The sequence below is a fragment of the Protopterus annectens genome, chromosome 7.part0 (genome assembly GCF_019279795.1).
Source record: "Protopterus annectens isolate FY-2018-M chromosome 7.part0, PAN1.0, whole genome shotgun sequence".
NCBI classification, from domain to species: Eukaryota; Metazoa; Chordata; order Ceratodontiformes; family Protopteridae; genus Protopterus; species Protopterus annectens.
The window spans coordinates 390,990,783-391,012,860 of NC_056739.1; the positions used below are offsets into that span (position 1 = coordinate 390,990,783).

Sequence of the window (22,078 nt, forward strand, 5' to 3'; positions counted from 1 at the left end):
TGTATAAAGTGAACATATGTCAAAAATATTAACTTAATTTGAACCATCACCTCCAGAGAGATGGGTGACCACAATACAATCATGTCATATAGCCAACTGGAACAGATGAAGTGTGTCATGAAGACACATGTGCAGGGAGAGATATGTATTGGATGATTTTTAGTTTTTTCTGGGACAGGTGCCCCCCCCCCTTTTTTTTTTTTGTAGAGGCAGTAGAATGTTGGGGAAGGGAAGTAAGAATGTCTGGGTGAGGTAAGTTGGGTAAATGAGGAAGCAACTGCAGACAGACAAGACAAACAAGACAAGGATGGTGATGGACACAAAAGGTTGGGGGACACCATGATTGGGGTGAGGGTGGGGACATCCTGAACCAATGGTCATCAAGATGAGTGACAGTGAGAATCACGTCCTCATCCACTGGACTGTCATCAATGTCAAGCACTTCAGTCACTGGCTGAAGTGCTTGACATCTTCTTCTCCTCCTCCTGCTATGTTGCAAAATAAGGAAGAGCAACATCTTCAGCCAGCATAGGCATGCACCAACAGTGCAATACACAACCATATGCACCATCCCTGGCAATTCAGCGAGAGTGATAAAATCACCACCTTCACCACTGCTCCCAGAAGATAGCACTGGACCAGCCTCTTGGGCAGAACTACCTATTGGCTCCCAGACATGCTGAGCAATGGTGCTGGAGCCGATGGAGGGGAGGCAGGTGAATCCTGTGGGGCAAGCCTACCCCACTGTGTTGTGGAGCATTTAGTGATGTAGTACACATGGATGACATGGACATATTTTGATGACGTAATAACATTTGAAAAAAATACAAAAATAAAATAAAATGAAAGTAAAAAAAAGAGAGATAAGGGTTGGGGTGAGAGAAAAAAAACAGAGATAAGCTTAGTACCTTCATATGTGACATACAATGAATTGATACAATTATTTGACTCTATTATCTTAACTTTTACTTTTAAGACTACCAACTCCTAACAGATAACCTTTACTTTTAAGGCTGCAAGCTCATAATAGATGCACACTATACTACAGATTGCAGCAAGTACTCCTTGACATGTGCATATGTTGCACATATGTGTGTTCCTATTACACAGATTACAGTTTACAACAGGGCATTTGTGTCACTGGTATAGAGGTTTGAATTTAATTTAAATATAATTGAAGAATTAGCAGCATTGTGTAGTTGGAAAGTGTGGCATTTGAACCTACAACCTCTGACTAAAGTTTAATATTGCACTCTTTGTTTGTGCTACAGACTACTGCATGCATATTTGCTTTTACAGTTGAGATATGCATGTTCAGTTTGATATTCTAATATTGTACTCTTGGTTTGTGCTACAGACTAATACATACATGCTTGCTTTTACAGTTGGGATATGCATGCTCAATTTGCTATACCTCTAAAAAAAATACCAAAAAAGCTATATTTAACTTTTAATGCTACAATAACACAACTCTTCTGCTGAATAAAAAAAACTGACACAATACTAGTGTCTCAGCCCTCATACATATAATTAATATCAGCTCCTCTATGTCATGTGTCATAAGTGACTATAATGGGAAGTGAAACAACAGTAAAAGTGTATGGAATATCCTGTATATCCTGTATTCAAACAAAGGACCATGTGTATGGCAGTCCTACACTTACACCTGTTGCCACAAGAAGGTTGAGAAAATACCTGAATATATTGCCACTCGTTATTATAAACTGCAATGTCACAAAAGTAAAACAAAGGTTGCATAGCCTGTACAAGAACCCAGGATCTGTATTCTAGCCCTACACTTACACCTACTGCCACAGGACTAGTACCATGACATTCTCTCTTTTACTAATCATTCTTAAGGTCTCGCTGTTAACAGCTGTGAAACATAACTTAGCAGGTTTGCTCGATGCCCAATAGTATTAATTGAATGCATTTGTTTTCTGTTTTTGGCTGTCTGGGTCCTGTCTGGCCAGTGGTCCAGTTTGCACAGTGCCACATTTCTCACTAACGAGATAAGCACAGCCAAACCTGAAATTAATTTTTCTTGGGTTCCCATGTTTGCACTAAGTTGCTCATCATGCAAACAGTGGCCAAAAAAGAAAAAAAAAGTAAAAATAGGGAGAGGTAGTTGAAATGAGGAAAATCAATCTATGACATACACACTAGAACATGTTAGTACACATGAGGTATTTCTACACAGGTCTGGATTTGAACTCTCACTCCAATGCACCTTCAGAACACAGGATGAGTGTCTTATCCCTCTTTTCTACACAAACAGCTTTGCAATAAAGAACATAACTCAATCTGTATACAACCAACTGCAACACCATCTACAGTGATATCAAACCATACAAGTGTTATTTGTACATTTATTAGTTTTGGATGTAACTATAGACCTCTGTCTTAAATTTCTGTCTTTGTTGGCCATCCTTCATTTATCTGAGCAGTAATCTGAGACATGCAGTATGTAAGCCATTCTATATCATTCACCTTAACATGTGTGAGAATATGAAATGAAAATAATATCATATCCAGTTCCCAACAAATGAAGGGCAGGTTGGATGTTAAGGAACACAACCTGTGACTTGCGTTCTGCTTACTTACATTTCCAACCTTACATCTAACACTTTGTAGATCTAACCTGACACAACCAGTGGAAGTAAGGTAGCCTGCAGTGCTGTTGTGTTTTCTTTCTCCCTACTACTAATCATTCACAGTTGCAAATCATTAAAAACAAACACTGAGGGTTTGCCTACACAATGTTTACATCTCTTACATGGATCCATTTTTGGGGGGTTTAGCAGTATCAATAAATTCACACCTCATTTGCATCTTCACTTTGCTAACAACCCTAAATCTACACCATATAAAAAGGCCACTGTGCAGCTAGACAAACTGATGGTGAGGAAACTAGTTTATGTTGGGAAGACTGCAGATAATGCTTTTTCTTCAGGATATATATGTACAGAGAAGTACTGAACTTCAGAAGGCATGCTTCCATTTGGTCAGCTGCATACTGCATATGCTGGAATGTATTTAAGAAAAATCTGAAGCAATGGCTTTTACACTTTCATCTGTATGCATTGGTTAGAAGTGTACTGATGGCATGGGCATGTTTGACAAGCCACTTCAAAGGTATACATGATTGCCAGTACATTAAAATGGAATGCTGTGTGATAAATATATACAAATGTTTCAGGTACAGTTCCTTTGATTGCACTTTTGACATTTCAAATATGGTTTGTTAGCAAACCATCTCATTTTCCTGTACTAGGGGGAGGGAAGAAAGGTCAAAGTTGAGTTACTGTTATGGCACAAACAAGGATAGACTGTTCTTTTGTGGAGAGGGGAGCAAAGGTGAGTTACTGTTATGGCACAAACAGGGATATGTTGCTCTTGTTACTCTCCATGTTTTGCATCCTGCCTGTTGCTTGTATTTCACATTTGTAGTCTGTTGTATGTTTCTACAGGAGGTAATACTGAGTGGCTACCTTTTCTGTTTTATCTGGGAACAGTTATTTTGTAGTTATGTGAAACTTATAGGTTCATAGGTTCATACTAGGCTATCTGCCCTAGGGCATTTATAAGCCTAGCCAGAGTGTGTTTAGCTTTCGCCACCCATTTTAAATTAATTTTGCTATGCCTTTTTTCGAGGTTAGTATACTGTGCCTCTGTCTAACAGTGACACAGAAGTGATACCTGGGGTAAACCTACGATCTCCCATCCACTCATCAAGATTCCTCTTGAAGAGAGTCAATGAGGGACTCTGCCTAACCTGGACTGGGATTTTATTCCAGAGTGAAGGGAGCCTCTGGGTTATGAATCTGTCCCTCCAGCATGTCCTATTTATTTCAGTGCTGAGGTTCAAGTCTCTCGAGCGCTTAGCTCGATAGGATTTGGATTTTATGAGGTGCAGCATGTCCATTAATTCCGGGTTGGACATGGCTTTATACGTCACGCACAGATCACCTCTGAGCAGGCGATATGCCACTGAGTAGAGTTGGAGTTTCTTTAACCGGGCAGCATATGGCATCTGTTTGAGCCCTTTGATCCTCTTGGTGAGGTACATTTGGGGTCTTTCCAGTTGCTGCAGGTGTCTGGTAAGGTACATCCCAAAAGGGGCATTGTACTCAATTATGGGCCTGATGATGGATGAGTAAAGAGGCATGATGACCTCCCCTGATCTAGATGTGAATCCCTTCATGATTAGGTGGGCTATATAAAATGTTTTTCTAACCACTTCGGCCACGTGGTTGTCAAATGAGAGATTGCTATCAACTTGGGTCCCCAGGTCCCTAATTACTTCTTCTGTACTTAATGGATTACCACCTATGTGGTAATTTGTGGGCACTTTGTTTTTGCCAAAGGGGATGACTATACTCTTTTTGGCGTTTAGCTTGAGGCCATGGCTCTTGCACCAGTTGTCTATTTCTATGAGGCCCTTTTGGAGGATGCTTGTGTCGGCTGGAGAGTCGATTATGGTGCCCAGTTTGCAGTCATCTTCGAACTTGGTCAGCCACAGTTCTTCCGTGTTGGCCTGTACCTCCAAGAAATATATACCGAACAAGATAGGTCGCAGGACTGAGCCTTGTGGGATGCCACTTGTAACTGGTTTGGAGTCTGACATGGCTCCAGCAATTCTAAACATGTGGGTTCTGTCCTTGAGCTAGTTTGCAACCCATCTAGTGACATAGGGGTTTATATTTAACCTGGTGAGCTTATCTATAATGCCCGAGTGGGGTATTGTATCGAAGGCTTTTGCGAGGTCCAGGTAGGCTGTGTGGACCACCTTCCCCTCGTCAATGGCCTTGGTGACTGTTTCAAAGAAATCGACCAGGTTTAAGAGGCAGGGTCTGCCCTTAACAAAGCCGAACTGGGTAGGATCCAGTGTCTGTAGGTCCCCAATATCTTTATTTATGAGGTCCATGATGATCCTTTCCATAGCTTTGCAGACCAAGCTAGTCAGGCTTATGGGGCAATAGTTTCCAGGATCCGTTGAGGCACCACCTTTGTGGAGAGGGACCACTGTTGTTGTACGCCACTCTTTGGGTACATATCCTGTAGTAAAGCTGAGATTGAACAGTAGTTTTATATTTTGGTTTAGCTCTTCTTGGAGTTCATGTAGGACACAGCCCGGGACACCATCTGGTCCCATTGATGCTGTGTTTTTTGCTTTGGAGAGGGTGGCTCTTACCTGAGCATCTGAGATGTCAGGGGGGCAGCACTCTGCTGGGATAGATATTTGCCCTTTTGGTGGGGAGGAGGGGGAGAAGTTTGCGCTGAGCCTGTCAGCTAGGATGTTGGCAATGTCTGTGGGTTCAGTGTATTTTTTGTCATTTTGGACTAATTCTGAGCATATCTGGGAATTCCCACCCAGGTTCCTAACATAACTAAAGAAAGCGTTGTGATTATCCTTAGTGTCCTGTGCAATTTTTCTCTCTAAGCTGGCCTTAGACGATTTTATGAGTGCCCGTAGTTTTTTGCTAATACTGATCAGAGATGCCTTCCCTTTTTGGGATTTTGCTCTATCATGTAGTAGCTTCCTCCTTCTATTGTATAGTTTGTTTATGGCTGGGGTCCACCAGACAGGATGTCTGCCTTTGGAGGATTGGGTCTTGGTTTTATTTGGGATTGCATGATCCATGCATTCCTGAAGGTGTTCATAGAATGCGTTATAAAGGATTCTGCGGTCTGGGCCATATTTTCCACAGGCCCGGGGGCTTTGAAGGATTTGACCTAGGTTTTGAGGAGTGTGAAATTTGCTTTAGAGAAGTTTTTCACTGTGGTTTTCTGGGCAGGGGGTGGGGTCGGGATGTGAATATCCAGTGAGATTAGTTTATGGTCTGATGTTACCATTGAGGGATACACTTCTGGTCTGGAGCATAGAGCCCCCATGTTGGTGATGATCAGGTCCAGTATGTTTTCCCCTCTTGTGGGAGTGGTAACAAGTTGTTCCATAGCATTTGAGTTTATAATTTCTAGGAACCTTTGGGCTAGGGTGTTGGAGCTAGGGTGTTGGAGCTAGAGTAATGCTCCCAGTCTATGTTTGGGTAGTTGAAGTCGCCCAATATAATGGTATTTGGAGAGACCTTCATATTTTCCAGTGTTCTCAGGAAGGCCGAGTGGGGTTCCTGGGTTTGGGAGGGTGGTCTGTAGTAGGCTCTAAACTGGAAGGAAGTTTTACCCACTGTTAGTAGCACATGGATAGTCTCTGATGCTTCGTGCTGTGCCACCAACCTGGAGGTGTGGGTATCTTTGACGAATATTGATACTCCCCCTCCTTTTGTGGTTCAGTCCAAGTTTTGGGGCCGAAAAGCATGGTATGAGGTATAACCTGGTAGTGCTGGGGTGCTCTCGGGAGCCTTGAACCAGGTTTGTGTTACTGCACAGATATCGATGTTCTCCATGCTAAGGAGAGTTTTGAGTGCGTGCATCTTGAGGTTTAGACTTCTGGCGTTGAGTAGCATTACTCTTAGTTTCTTATCCCTTGTGATACCGATGGAGGTGGGTTTGTCTTTTGAGCCTTGCCTAAAAAAGGCACTATGGGGGTAGCAAGAGCCTTTGCCAATATCCAAAAGCCCATTGGTGACAGGTGCAAGCTGTCCCTAGCGAAGCATCATGGTTTGTCGAGCATGTCATCCCAGGCTGACAGGCATTGGATCCCCTTTGAATGACACCAATACTTAAGCCAATTGTTGAAATTGATCATCTTGTCTTCATATCGTGGCATCATTCTTGGTGAGGGTAAGATGCTACTCAAGGTCAGGGTCATACCGGCCTGGGCTATATGCTCAGAGAGCTCCTCTATGTCTCTTTTCATGTAGTCCAGGGAGGTACGTCTCAGGTCATTCACACCAACATGGACAATGACTGAGTCATATTTGTACTTGCCTTGGAGTGACCTGAGTGCTTGTGTTATGTGGCGGATCCTAGCGCCTGACAGGCAGCTCACCGTGACCTCCTCCTTGTTCAGCCTGGTGAGCGGGACGTCAGTGTATCAGGTGTGTTGTTTAGCCTTAAGGGCTATGACTGTTTGGCACACTGGCTTTGTGAGCTATGTGTTGCACGTGTTTTGTTTTGGGGTAGCAGTTGCTTGGGTGTCTGCTTTGGAGGTCTCTGCTTCTTAGGCAGATTTTTATTTATAGCCTCCGAGTATGTTTTTGTGTGTTTATGTGTTTGGTTTGCTGTCGTGGTATGTCTATGTGAGACTGGAATTGTAGTGAGTACGGTTTCCTTCTCCTCCTGACTGGTTACGCCAGTACTGAGGTGAGAGAGCGTAGCCTCCAGTTTGGCTAAATGGTTGCATCTCTCACATGTGTTGGAATTTGTTGGGAGGAGGAGAGGGCTGTCTGTGTACATGAGGCAGTTGTAACATTGCCTCAAGATTCCCAGATTCACCAGCTGGACCGGAGAGGAGAGTGACAACTGACCTTTGGACATGCTAGAGTAGTATTGGGAATTCCTTTATAATTGAAAAAAAGGGCCAATGGGGAACAAGGTACTCAAGGGGAGTTTGTGAGGGTGTAGTGCTTTTAATTTTTTAGTGCTGACTTATATAATTGCTTTAGTGAGCAAGTGCCAGGTAACTTAAATGCAAAAACGACAAACAGTAACTTTCTTTCAAGTGAAACAAGGAAATAAGTACAGTAAGCAATGCAGATATCACTAGGGATCCACAGAAGCGCTGAAAAGCCGCGTTTTAGGTGGAATAAGCATTTCAGGGAAATAACAAGCAAACAAACAACAAGCATACAAACAAAGCTAGATAGCAGGCCTGGATCTAGTCTATGCTACAGCAAACAAGGTGTACCAATTTCAGTAAGAAACAGTTCAAATATGCAGGCACTATAAGCCTTTAACCAGAAATTCCCAGCTCAGAAGGGCAGAGTCCAGCCTCTCCTCCCACAAGAGTGCAGACCACGAACCTTCTTAATGTAAAATAACTGGCCTGAAGCCCAAGTGCTTAAACCAGAACTAATACACTTTTAGAATAGCAGACACTGAGCCCTCAATCAGCAGTTCCCAACTTAGAAGGATGTAAGCTACCTGTCCTGCCACCACAGTGCAGGCCACAAACCTTCCTAATGTAAAACAACTGGTCTGAAGCCCAATTGCTTAATCCAAAAGACTTAGAATGAAAGCTACACTTTAATCAAGTTACTACTATGTGTATCATACTTCTGCTATCTTTTATGACACCTAGGAGTATGCCACCCAGGTGTTTCACTCCATGGAGACACCCCCTTCACTGATGCTGAGAACCAGGTCATAGTGGATGCCTTTAAGCAAAATGGTGCTTTTCTGCTGGAAAGGGGACAGGGCGATACAGCACGTAGGATACAAATTTGGCAACAGATAGTAGCTGATCTAAATGCCATGGGTGGCCATGGCAGGATATACAAGCAGGTGCACCACAGGGCCACTGACATGATCACATCTGCCAGAAGAGAGCAGCTGCAGTGGGCTGTGACCAGATGGGTACAGGGGGAGGGCCTCCTAGGGAATGATCACTAACACCCAATTAAGAGTTCCTGGCCAATATCAGGGATCTAGACAACTCACAGGGGAGTGCAGTACAGCATGTCCTGGATGTGGGAGCAACTGTGTCAGAGATAGCAAGCACATCCTAGGAGGAGCTTCCAGGTAGGCGTTGATATCTCAACAGCTGAATACTGTTGTATAGTAAAACAACTGAAATCAATACATTACTTCTGTGTCACATGTATTTTTGGGGGGAATTAGAGATTGCTACAGTTATTAGCTCAGGGTTGAGTTGAAAGTTATACTTTTGTTGAAACTATACTTAATGGACATATAAAGGGGTAGCAGTACTATCCCCTATGTTACTGTTAATTGTGATGATGTTGCTCTTACCTCCTGCTTATCTTCTTCCAAGACCATCTGGATTACAGAGGAGAATCTCTTCTGCAGATGGTAAGCCAAACATTTTTATGTCAATACTGCTGAGCAATTTAAAGAAATATTTTAGTGTGTGCTGCTGATGTCAGGCCTGTTGTGTGTATCGCTGTACTGGCTGCAATAGCAGCAGCACTGTTACATTGTTAGCATATATTGCAGTATAGTGGTGTAGGCATTAATGTATTCATGTGTTTGTTACTATTTACCACAGGTGATCATGACAGTGGGAGTGAGGGCCTTCTGCCACCTGATGTCAGTGTATTAGCAGATTCTGATGATGACGGTGGCCTAACTCAGGCACAATCAGGGGGTGCAGAGGTTGAATCTGTCACTGAGGTTGACATACAGCCATCCCATGCAGTTCCATCAGACACAGTCAGTAAGCATATGTCTGCCCATTCCAGTGAGGCCACAGATATTGGAAAGGTGAAGGGCAAGGCCATTGATCAGGAAAGTGTAGCTACTATGGCTTCAGTGCCTGTTGAGTCTGTCTATAGTCAAAGTGTGGGTGAGGTGCCACACAGGAGGATTGAAAGGGGTGCTTGGAGGAGGCCTCCTTCATCTGGTGCAGGTGCCTCTTCCCATGCCACTCAACATATGTTTAGGGCCATCATGGAGGCACAGGTATAGTCCCATAGGTGCTCCAGACAAATGCTCAGGGTTGTAAAGGTGGCACAGTCTGATACGTGTGACTGCCTCCACTGTGTTACTGATTTAATGGATCAGGTGAATAACACATTGGAACAAGTGGTGTCTGTGATAGAATGTCTGCTGGGAGGGAAACGGCATCCACTTGGGCATAGGTCAGCGACATCATCTGCTGTCAGCCAAGGTGGTTGTGCCTGATCACACTCCAAGAGTTGCAGTACTTCCACTGCTTCATCAGTGAGTGTTTTGTCCACACCCAGACATGGCAGGCCATGGTCCTGGGCATTCCTGTGAAGGAAGCTCATCTAGCAGACATAAGTCACGTTCGGGTAGTGGCACTGCATCTGACTGTGGGCATTGATGTGCCAGTGCAACTCCTGGCAGAGCCCGTTCTCATGGTTGGGGATGCAAACAATGAACTGCCAACTCTACCATGCATGGATGACACCTGTCTGACATACCAAGTTGTAGCGCCAGCATAGTGCTTGGCTGTGTTCATGCAGACACTCACACACCAATTTCACCTGGAGGATCCCTACAGAGGAAGCAGAACTATTCAGCCCTGGACAGTTCGACCCTGGACTATTCACACGTGGATGGTTTAACCCCCAATGCATTTCTATACAATTTCATGTATAAATTTATATGTATTGTATATGTGATTTTATTAGTGGACAGTTTGACCCCAAATATATTCATTTATTTTAGTAAGTACTTTATCATTATATTATTACTTAATCAATTATTCAATAATAACACTGTTAATTTTTCATTGTAAATATATATATTTTTTAACAAACTCCAACTGCCGCCCAAGAGTCCCGAATCCTGAATATATGAATGAATAAAATCAAGTCATTGGATTAATAAATTCAAATATTTTTATCCTGATCGGACTTTGAATTAGTTTGTGCTGAAGTGAATACTGTGTAAACTGGTGACCAGAAGTGGTTGGAATAGTGTATGTGGACTGTATTGCCCCGCCAATTTCCGTTCCTGTACTTTTGTGTTGGCTTGATTTTATTCATTCATATATATTTTTTACTTTAATATTTTTATTTAATTTAATTATTACATTGGTTAGTATAAATATAACACATAAACATTTAACATATAATGACTAGTGTTATGTTTTATCCCACATTGGTCAAGCCTAAATCATATAACCAGTGACTAATTAACTAAACAAAACATTGCTGCACGTGCACATCTCATAAAACATATTGAAAAATATAACGAATATATACATGAATGACTGAAAACGAATTCACATAGTAATAACTACTACTTACTAAAAAAAAAAAAAAAACCTTAAAAGGATCCCACATTCAATGACGTATTCCTAATGACTGCTGCTTCATAATCGTGAAACTAACCTCCTGTACTTTCCTGTACGTGTACATAAAGCATGGTGTGTCAGGTTGTCATAGCAACCTAAGCAGATATTAATGTCTCACTAAAAGATAACACATAAGCGATCGGATGTAACATTCAAGCATATGCTTGAGTGCATCACCAAAAACAAACATATCTAATATCAAAATATAATTTAATAAAAACCTTTAAAATAAGTAAGCTCACTCAAACGCTACTTTCTAATGACCGGACTGAACGTTTGACCTGGCAAATTATAAACATGTGCATCCGTATCATGTCTATATATTATTTATGGATCCGTATCATGTCTATATATTATCTGTGGAACAATGGATATAGTGCATAAGTAAAAATTATCTAAATGCAGACCAAACACCCGATGATGCAAAAGATATGATGTTAAACCGGCTACAATAAATAACTGAACCTGCACCTACAAAGCTAAGACACTTGCACTGTTGTAGAGATAATAATGTACACCGAACTAAACTACAAACTACAAATTAATTCAACTAACTAATTGCATGTTTTGTAAAGTAAGAGTAGTCGAAGCACATAAATAGAAAAGAAAAAGACTGTCTAAACCAATTTTAAGAATGTTTAAACAGTCTTTCTTTTCTATTTATGCTTTGATGTGCTTCGGCTTCACTTACATTATTTTTTTTATTCGGGTCCAACCATCCGGGGGCGAATCGTCCGGGTCCAAACGCCCTCTACCCCCTACAGACACATACACAACAGTTATTTATTTTGTCTTTCTGGCCATATCCAACTGTCTGCCTGCTTCTCTTTCTTATTCACACACACTCACAAACCTTATGTGTCAGCCTAGGCTTCCTGCCCCCCTCCCCACAACATCCTGTGCAAGTGATGATAACTGTGCTATATCCCTGTTTTCTATCTTTTGGATTCAGGGATATATAAGCTTTGTGTCTGATGTTTAGGGTGCATAGCTAACTTAATGCTTAGTATATCTGGATTTGTTGTTTTGAACTGTTAATTGTATCTTTGACATATATTGGTCCTGGAAAGTTAGACAGTTGATAGCATCAAAATTTCCCAACTTTATAGTGAATGATCTTGTGAGGGTTGTGAAGTCAGAAACTACAATGTGTATCATTACTTTCTAACTTCTCTCTTTAATGATTTTCCTGTACAACTGTATGGTGCGAAACTGGGTGTATCTTATACATTTTTTAACACTCCTTTATCCATGAATGTGGAATACTGTCAAATGATTTTTTGTAGTCTATCCATGTCATACATAAATTCTTCCCCTTTTTACAGTTCTCCATTATGAGTTTAACAACAAATGATCCTTTGCTCCATATGACTTTATTATCCTTTTGTTCTATTGCCATAACTGAGTTTTCTTCTAAATGACTATAAACTCTGCCAGCATCAATTCCAGTGTATAGTTTATACGTCATTGAAAGGCAAATTATTGGTCTATAGTTTTTAGGATAGCTTGCAGGTTCACTCATAAGTAGGAGCATTATTTTTCCTGTTGTTAATCAGAGTGGTGTCTGTTCGGGGTGTGCATACAAATAGTTCTTATTCACAGCTAAATCTTCAGGTAAACATGTTAATACTTTTATCCAGAAGTTAGGTATTGCATCTGGGCCTGGGATTTTCCAATGGGAGCTTTTCTTAATTGTTTCAGTCTCTCTGACCATTACTTCATCCCATTTCATATCCAGTACATTTGAACTTCTTATTCTTTGTTTTACTTCTTCTATCCATTTAGCATCTTTGTTATGTTCCACAGGATCTTCATAGATATTTCTCCAAAATGTATCTCCTTTTTCTTTTTTTGGTGGTGTTTCAATTACTTTTGCCTTGTTTCCCAATTCTGTTCAATTTTTCCCCTTCCTTTCCCTTACTGCCCTGTATTTTTTGTGGTAAGACTGTATCTGTTATTAATTTAGCTGTATAGTAATATATCCTATTTACTTCTGTATCACATGCATCTCTATGAACAGTCCTAATTACTGTGTTCATTTGTTTTATCAAACTTCTAACTTTTTGGGTTTTATTGACTTTCTGTAGTCTATTTCTTTCATTGATCTTAATATGTCTGTCCGTCTCTATTAAATTAAGCAACTCTTCTCTTGGATAATTTTCTTCTAAACTGAGGGCACATTCTTTGTTCTCCATATCTTGTAGGCATTCTATAGAAAGATCCAGAGCATCTTCCTGTGTCCCATTCTCTTCAGTTTCAGCCTGTGTCAGGTCCATTGCTCTTTCATAAGGGAACTCAACGACCTATCACTCCAGAACATTGACTGTGTCAGAGTTGGCACAGTTTCCTGTTCCTTCCCTTGCTGTGCAACTCCACCTGAACGTTTATACTGGTTTCCTGTGGAAGGCTCCAGAGTATCTTCATATGGCAACTGATCAGATGTTTCCCTCTCCACTGGTTTCTTCTTAAGTTGGGGATCCATTGCTGTATCCTGCTGAGATGTTATCCGAGTTAGATTTTCTACACTCAATCCTTCACTTCACAGTTTTCTATTTCTTTAACTTCTCCATTACTAATCGCATTTTCTACTTTTCCTCTAATTTTTTTTTTGTATTGTAAAATGTTCCATGTCTGGGTGCCTTTGCCTGTATTTCTATTCAAATAATTTTGATGCCGTTTTTGTATTAATTAGTTCTGCTTTCTCCTTTGCATCGATATTGCACCATATTAAATTTCTTTCTCTTTCTCTTTCCCATGTCCATATTTCTTCTTCAGATGTCTCCTTATCCTCCAGTTTCTCCTTACTTGAGGGACTTGTACTTCCATCATGCTGTGATATAACCTGTGTTAGACTTTCTACACTAAACCCTTCACTTCCCAGGTATTCCATAACTTCAACTTCTATTTTTTTTTTAACTTCTACTTTACTAATCTTCTGTTCTACATTACCTCTGTGTGATCTTATTTTTTGTATTGTGAAATTTTCCATATCTGGATGCCTTTGCCTGTATTTCTCTTTGAATATCGTTGGGGCTGCTTTTTTGCATTGATTGATTAATTTGGCTTTTTCTTTTGCATAAATATTGCACCATATCAGATCTATCTTTCTTTCCCATGTCCATATTTCTTTTTTATACCTTTCAAAAATCTCTAGAGCTTGTTCTTTATATTTTCAGACTTCCTCAGTCACTTCTTTTTCCAAATGGCTCAAGGTTTCTTGGTCTATACAATGTTTTTCACAAATTTGTAGTATTAATGAACACAAATTTTTATTTGAAGCTTCTGACAGTTTTTTCTTGTGCAAATATTTTTCTTTCCTCTAATTTCTCTCTTATTCATTTTGTGTATCTTCTATCTGGAAATTCTGGACTTCTTGCATAATAGTAACAATACATAATTTCTTTCTTAGCCTCAATAGTCCACCCTATCTTCTTTATGCCTCTTTTCTGGCAAAATCAATTTTTGTGATTTGTGTGTACTAGTACTTCCTTCTACAACAGGGGGGGCATCCTCCACCTGGGCCTGGCCTAGCCCTATTGTAGGAATGTTTCTGTGTCTTGAGGATTCTACACTAATTTTTTTCCATTCCTGGCACTAGTGCACCTATCAGGATTGGGCACTTTTTTATCCTGGGTCTTGTGCATCTAGCTATCTTTTTATTTTTAACCTACTAGTGTCTATGATGTATGCTATATAAAATACAGTCTATATGTCAGTGTCGTCTTGGTTAGATTTTATGAAAAAACAGGGTCCACCTTGTGAAGGTACTCACCAAGACGTGAGGATGAATTTAATTCCAGCAATACCGCTCTCCATTGCTTGCTGACTTATCATCTCGCCATTTGGACCCACTGAGTGGAAGTGTACATGTGATCTGTGGCTGAGACCAGTCCTACCTAGTTCTAGAGAGAGAGAGAGAGAAAGACACACACACACACACACACACACACACACACACACACACACACACACACACACACACACACACACCATAGCGCTCAACTATCTGGACTTTTGCTCTTTTTATCATAAAATTTGTGTTTTCTGGCAAATCACTGGGATAATCTGTGGACTGTAGTCACTAAATAATGACATACATTTAAGTTTCAGACTTCATATCACTCAGGAAATGCATGTTAACACAAATCCTCTTATTCTAATGACTTTCTAAGTTTATTAGAGCAATATTTAAAATCTGTCCCCCCATTAGGTCAGGTTTTGTCCAAATTTCTTGCTCTAAGAGGTTGTGAAGTATAACACACACATTCTTATACTAGTCAGTCCTTGCTGGATTCTAACCACTTATCTCTCCAGATCAGAGAGTATAAAACAACTCTTGAAAGAATCTGTAGTCTCCATGAGTTTTAATTACTAACGAGGAAAATTTAACACAAATCAGAACACCCAGAAAAGATCCAGAAGCAGACCCACAATAGGGAAGGTCAATGAGTGACCCCTGTAGTCCATTATAGAATCCAAATAAATCTTCATCTGAAGTCTCCAAACTACAGAACCATTAAACCACCCTTTCCAGAGAAGAACTGCTTACCCTTAGGCATGTCAGTTATCTGCTCCTCATCATACACCTTTAGAGAGTTAACTACAAATGTGGTTTGCCAGTATGGTGAAAGGTATGTATGGTACTATCATTTCAAGTTACCATACCAATGGGCCAACTTTTAATGATGTTGTAAAATTCTCCCTAAATGATGATATAAAACAAAAGCATGCTTCAGACACTTCTTAATCTCTCTCACTCATCCATTATTTTCTAAAAGGAATCTAGTTTTAAATATAGAAATACCTTTAGCACTTCAGATCTGTAACATTTTTAACACTCCAAATGTGTAGTGTAATACCAAACAGATCAGTGACAAGAGTTTATGATTTTTCTAAGAAAATGTACATTGTTATAACTGTCATGATACTTTTTAGTGGGTCTGCTGTCATGTCATAACTGCCATGATACTGTTCATTGGGTCCGCTGTCATGTCATAACTGTCATGATACTGTTCATTGGGTCTGCTGTCATGTCATAACTGTCATGATACTGTTCACTGGGTCCACTGTCATGTCATAACTGTCATGATATGGTTCAGTGGGTCTGCTGTCATAACTGTCATAGGTTCATAGGTGTGTACTAGGCTAATGGCCCTGGAGCCTTTACAAGCCTAGCCCATAGGATTACCCTGGTATCATGCCACCTGACCTTAGTTCCCAGTGCCTCTGTCAAGTAGAGCCACTGGAGTGATCCCCGAGGTGAATTTTCTATTTCCCATCCACTCATCAAGAGTTCTCTTGAAGAGGGCCAGTGAGGCATTCCACTTGACATGTATGGGAAGTCTATTCCATAGCATGGCCAGTCTGTGGGTTATGAACCTGTCCCTCCAGCTTGTTCTGTTGTTTGTGGTAATGAGGTTGAGGTCTCTGGAGTGCATAGTGTGGAGGGACTGGGATTTCTTTAGATGAACATTTCTAGCAGAGCTGGGTCAGACATGGCTTTGTAAGTCAAGCAGAGATCACCTCTAAGTAAGTGATATGAGACAGAGAATAGTTGGAGTTTTTTGAGTCTGTCCATATAGGACAAGTGTTTAAGGCCTAAGATCCTCTTTGTGAGGTATTTTTGCAGCCTCTCCAGTTGTAGGTGTCTAGTGAGGTACATGCCAAATGGGGCATTATACTCAATGACTGGCCTAATGAGGGAAGAGTAGAGGGAGACAATGACCTCTTTTTTCCTGGATGCAAAACCCTTAGTAATGAGATGTGCCACATAGAAGGACATTCTGACCACAGTGGCAATGTGGTAGTCAAAAGAGAGGTTGCTGTCAACCTGTGTTCCCAGATCTCTTATGATGCCTTCTGTGTTCAGTGGACTACCATCAATGTGGTAATTCATGGGAATCAGGTTTTTCCAAAAGAGGAGGACGACACATTTTTTGGCATTGAGCTTAAGGCCATGGTTCTGATACCAGTCATTGGTCTCAGTGAGGCCTTTCTTTAGGATGTCAGCCTCACTTAAGGAGTTAATTATGGCTCCCAGCTTGCAATCATCTGTGTACTTTGTCATCCAGAGTCCCTTCGTGTTGGCCTGGACTTCAGAGAAGTAGATACCAAACAGGAGAGGACCCAGGACCGAACCCTGTGGGACACCACTCGTGACTGGTTGACAGTCTGACTTGGAGTCAGCTACTTTCACACTGTGGGTTCTGTCTGTGAGCCAATTTGCAACCCACCTAGTGATATAGGGGTTGATGCCTAGCTTAGTTTGTTTTTCTATGACTCTTGAGTGGGGAATGGTATCAAAGGCCTTGGCCAGATCAAGGTAGGCTGTATGAACCACCCTGCCTTCATCCACAGCTCTGGTGACTGACTCAAAGAAGTCGACCAGGTTGAGCAGGCATGATCTAACCTTTACAAAACCAAACTGTGTAGGATCCAGAGTTTGAAGGTTCCCTATATCTTTGTTTATTAGGTCCATGATGATGATGATGCGTTCCATAGCTTTGCATATCAGACTTGTCAGGCTAATGGGGCGATAGTTCCCAGGGTCTGTAGTCGCTCCTCCTTTGTGGAGAGGGATGACTGTATCAGTGCAACATTCAGTAGGGACAAAGCCTGAGGTGAGGCTGTGATTGAACAGGGCACACAGGCGAGGTGCCAGTTTATTCTGTAATTCATGTAGAACACAGCCAGGGATATTGTCACATCCCATAAAAGCTGTATTCTTGGCCTTGTTTCATGATACTGTTTTTTTTAATTTCTCCAAATCTTTTGGGTTTCTAATACTATGATGGGCATGGACCTCATTCCTAAGTCAAAGTATGATTAAAGTTCATGAAATCAGTATTGTTTCAATCTTTCATATCAGCCAAAAGTGCTCTTCGCAGCACTCGCAATGTGCCCAGTAATGACTCCTTCTGCAATTCGTATGAGGTTACATGGATTCATAACATATTTAAATATGATTGTAAATTCTTTTTTATAAGACCCGTTGCTCCAACTACTATTGGAACTGTCTGGGTCTCTTTCTTCCACATTGCTCACGTTTCTGCCTGCAGATCCTGATATTTTATGATTTTGTGTCTCTCGTATGCAAGTCATTGGGTGTAGTAATTTCAATGATCAATGCTACTTTTGTCTTCTTTTCTTGGACCACTATATCTGGTTTTCTAGCATCTATCTTTTGAACTGCTGGTAATGAATGAACCTATGTGTTATAAACTTCATCATTTTCTATGATGCTTTGTGGCTCGTTTCCAGTGATTTTCAGCAGTGACACTCTTCAGTGGGTCTGTTGTCATGTCATGATACTGTTCAATGGGTCTGCTGTCACTGAATAATAACCCTTTGTGAGTCTCTCATGCCCTACTCTTGTCTTTTTTCCTCCAGCCCATCCATGGGGTCATTTCCTGCCCTAATATAACTAACACAAATATATCACACAGCGCTACCAAACTCTGGTCTATTTTCCTTAGCTTGCATTAAGAACATATTTTCATTGTGCAAGTAACAAACTGCTTTGCTAAAATTAAGTAGAATTTTAATACTAAAATATTACTAACAAACTCATTCAGCCATGTATCACCATGACAAAGAATTATATACCACTGGGAACTCTATCCATTATGTGATAAGTTTTATTACTTAGCCCAGCTCCACTGGCATAAAGTCTGCATCCCTGCTTACAGTACAGATTACTTGCATTTTTATAGTAGATACCAGAGTTTATGCAAGGAAGGACAGGATGACTGATGGCCATCTCCTCAGAGTGAGGAGGGGGAAGTAGGTTTTTCTGATGGAGACAAGAAGGCTATCCCAAATATAGCAATTCTCTGTGCTTGCAGTAATAACAGTCTCTGGAACTGTCTTTTGGGTTTTAAATTGAGGATTATTTACAAGGATGAATATAAGAAAGATTTTCTAGCAAAAGTTATGTAGAGTAATGGCAAAGAGGCTAATCACAAATGCACTTCTAGTCTGTTAAAACAAATACTTTTCTGTTAAAATGCTCTTGTAAATGCAGATGTAAAAATCTAGTCTATGAACACACAAACTCCTTTGCTGCATAGTGAGGGCACAAATCCCTCTGTCTACACAACTCACATGTAAGCACACAAATATTCTTAACACAACACTGCAGAAATCCATGAGGAAGTGTGTTTATGCTGGGGTACTTTTACACTGGTCAAATTAGCACAGTATGTCTGGTCATAAAAGCACTAAAATTTAAAAAAAAAAATAGAGTCATTTTTGGTGAAGCGTCATTCACCTTTCACTTTCTATCATTACTTTCAGACTTGCCAAGTGACATTTGCTGTCTATTATACACACTTAAACAACAGCCGTCCAAGGAGATAAAAAGCCTGCATAGCTCAATTTGCTAAAGTGACATTGTGTCATGGCTGCTGATGTCTAAGACTCAGAGTGGCTTCAAAATGTTCTTGGTTTATATTATAATGCAGCTCGTAAGCAGCAGGAAGGAGAGGTTGACTGACATGAAGAAAGATAGCCAACCTTTGATGTTAACTGCAGAAATATATAGAACATCGATGGTTAAAAAAGCTTGAAAGTGCACCTAATAAATACCAGGAAAATATAACACATCAAAGGAAAGCACTGGGCAAGCATTGTGTCCGAGTTGCAGTAGATTACAGCACAGCACAGAAATGAAAGCAGGAATGTAGCAAGACATGCATAGATCTCAGTGATGAGGAGGAGGAGGAGTGACAAGAGGCTTTTGAAAGACAGGCACCATACAGTATGTGCAGTGTGCACTGCCATTTAACCTAATACTCTCTAACTTTGTTAACTCTGCTTTTTTTTTAACAGAACCATGAGTTTGTGGATGAGCCAACCTTTGAGCAAAACTGTATGGACAGCTCTCTGCAAAACTATTCAACAACACGGAGCCCTTCACTGTCCAGTAACCAGGGACTGACCACTTCCTGCTGCTCACGTCGCAATAAGAAAACAGCACATCTCCCTAATTCTAACATGCCAGCTACACGCTTAAGAAGCATGCAAGAGCTAAGTACAATTCACATCCAATGTAGTGATCAGCCCTCACTTACATCAAGGTAACGTGATAAGCCAGCAAAATCACTTCTGCCTGAATAAAAAATACTGCATGTAACTGTTGAGAAATAAACAAATGCTATTCTGTGTATATGTTAAACTTTAATTCAAAAGTCAATACACTTAACATCGATTCTGAGTTAGTAAGACCATTACAAATTAGTTGGCTGCAACCAATGATTAAAAATGTAATTTCTTTCTATTAAACAAGCAGCTCTTATTTACTGTGATCCGAGATGTTCAACTGCAGATCTTTTCCAGTAGGATGGAAGATTCAGTACATTCAAAAGGAACCAGTGAACCTCTTGCCTCGTGTAATTACAGTGAATAAGGATTCTTCAAAATGAAAGGGGCATACAGAAGAACAGGGCAAAAATGCACCATCATAGTTTGACATGCCAGACACTAGTGAGCTGAAATTGCATGTTTTTAATACCAGAGTACACTGTGTCATGTTTCAGGACACATACATGGTATATCTGTGAAGAACTGACATACCGCAATCTATGCCGTGGTACTCTGTACACTTACCATTTCTTGCCATGGTCTCATGTATCATGTCTTAAATGCTGCTGTCAGATACATTCATGCACTGAGTAGCAACCAATATATTTATCTGTCTTTACCACCACAAATCTACAATACCCCAGCTTCATTCTATATCACATGCTATTTTATGGCACTGTTAAGTTTTACCAACTTAAAACTAAATATCAAATTAAGTAAATACATAACATGGTAAAGATGCATCAGTGCAGATCAAATGTGGTTAAGACAGTAAATATTTAAAATAAATTCAGAAAACTGAAAATAGACTCTACGCATATTTAATGAAGCTCTTCTAGAACTGTGGTATTTAAGAGACCTACTGAAAGAAACTTCAGTATTACATATCCAGATAAGTACACAAAGCTGGTTCCATAGGACCAGTGTACCATATACAAAATATAATCTATCCACCATCTCAGGCCCAACCTTATAAATAGCTATCAGTCTCTCCCAGCTAACCTGAGACCTTGCCAGGACACAGGCCAACAGTAGCTCTTTTAAATAAACTGGACACAGTTTAGGAAGCACTATAATTCGATGAGAAATGTTGTTTGCACATGAGGTGTTGTATCTCTAAGTGAAGTATTTTAACGTCAGTGCTTCAATATGGCAGTTATTTTGTCAGTAGTGCTGTTTAATATCTGCAACGTCAGTCAATAAAGGGAAAATGTGTTTCTTATTCATTATTTCATATTTAGGCCTGGGATGTGAGCATCAGATAGCTCATGATAAGGGTTCAGCCTCATAAAAAAATTAAGTTTTATGATTGTCATGTGCTGTTTTCTTTATGATGCTGGGTGTTTGTGCTCCAAAGAATTGTAGTTGTTTCAGTAATGATGTTGTGAATCTCAACTAAGGGTGAGAATGCTTCATTCAGAACCTACTGCCTGTGTACTTCAGATTTATTTAAGTGTTTTAAACCACAACAGCAGCTACTGAACACACAAAGTTAAGCAAATTAATAACATCTATGCAAAATAGCGATAATATTAGGTGAAAAATAAATATAAAAGGAATCATCCCTGTTGTCAAATGCAAGCTCAAGTATAAAATTGAGAGGAGCCTGATAAAGATGGCCAAGGCAGAGCATTCGTGCAGCCACCGAGGCAGCACAATCTACAGGTACAGAGCCTGGAATGTGAAACAAAGTGACAAATATTTCCAAACACATGTTAGGAGCTACCTGCAACCCTTGGAAGGCTAGGCACAAGACCTGGCTGGGGCAGTATATCGGTTCATAGGTGAGTACCAGGCTTACTGCCCTTGTGGGTCATTTTAAGCCTAGTCAAGTTCCCTCAAAGGTGAAAATCAAACACTTTCTATTGTGCCTGTAAGATAAACATCTTGACCAAACCCCTTTCAAGTAACAGAGACCCAACAAGATTTTAAAAGTAATACAAAACTGAACAAGAAACCAAGTCCAGATTGTGCAAGAGAGGTGTGATGTTTCTCCAAGTCAGTATAGTGAGTGCAAATGTCAGCAGACAGCATAGTCCAACCACTGGCACACTTTCAAAATAAGTGTTCAGGAATCATGAGAGTAAGGGC

The 22,078-nt window shown here is 40.4% G+C and overlaps 1 protein-coding gene across 1 annotated transcript in view; it reads left to right on the plus strand.

The window, feature by feature from the left end:
• LOC122806482 (potassium voltage-gated channel subfamily D member 3-like) overlaps positions 1-22,078 on the plus strand; it is a 495,277-nt gene that overhangs the window by 429,614 nt on the left and 43,585 nt on the right. Inside the window, exon 5 of the mRNA XM_044076958.1 lies at positions 19,736-19,983. Coding sequence (XP_043932893.1) covers positions 19,736-19,983 — 248 coding nt within the window. The remainder of the gene's footprint in view (positions 1-19,735; positions 19,984-22,078) is intronic.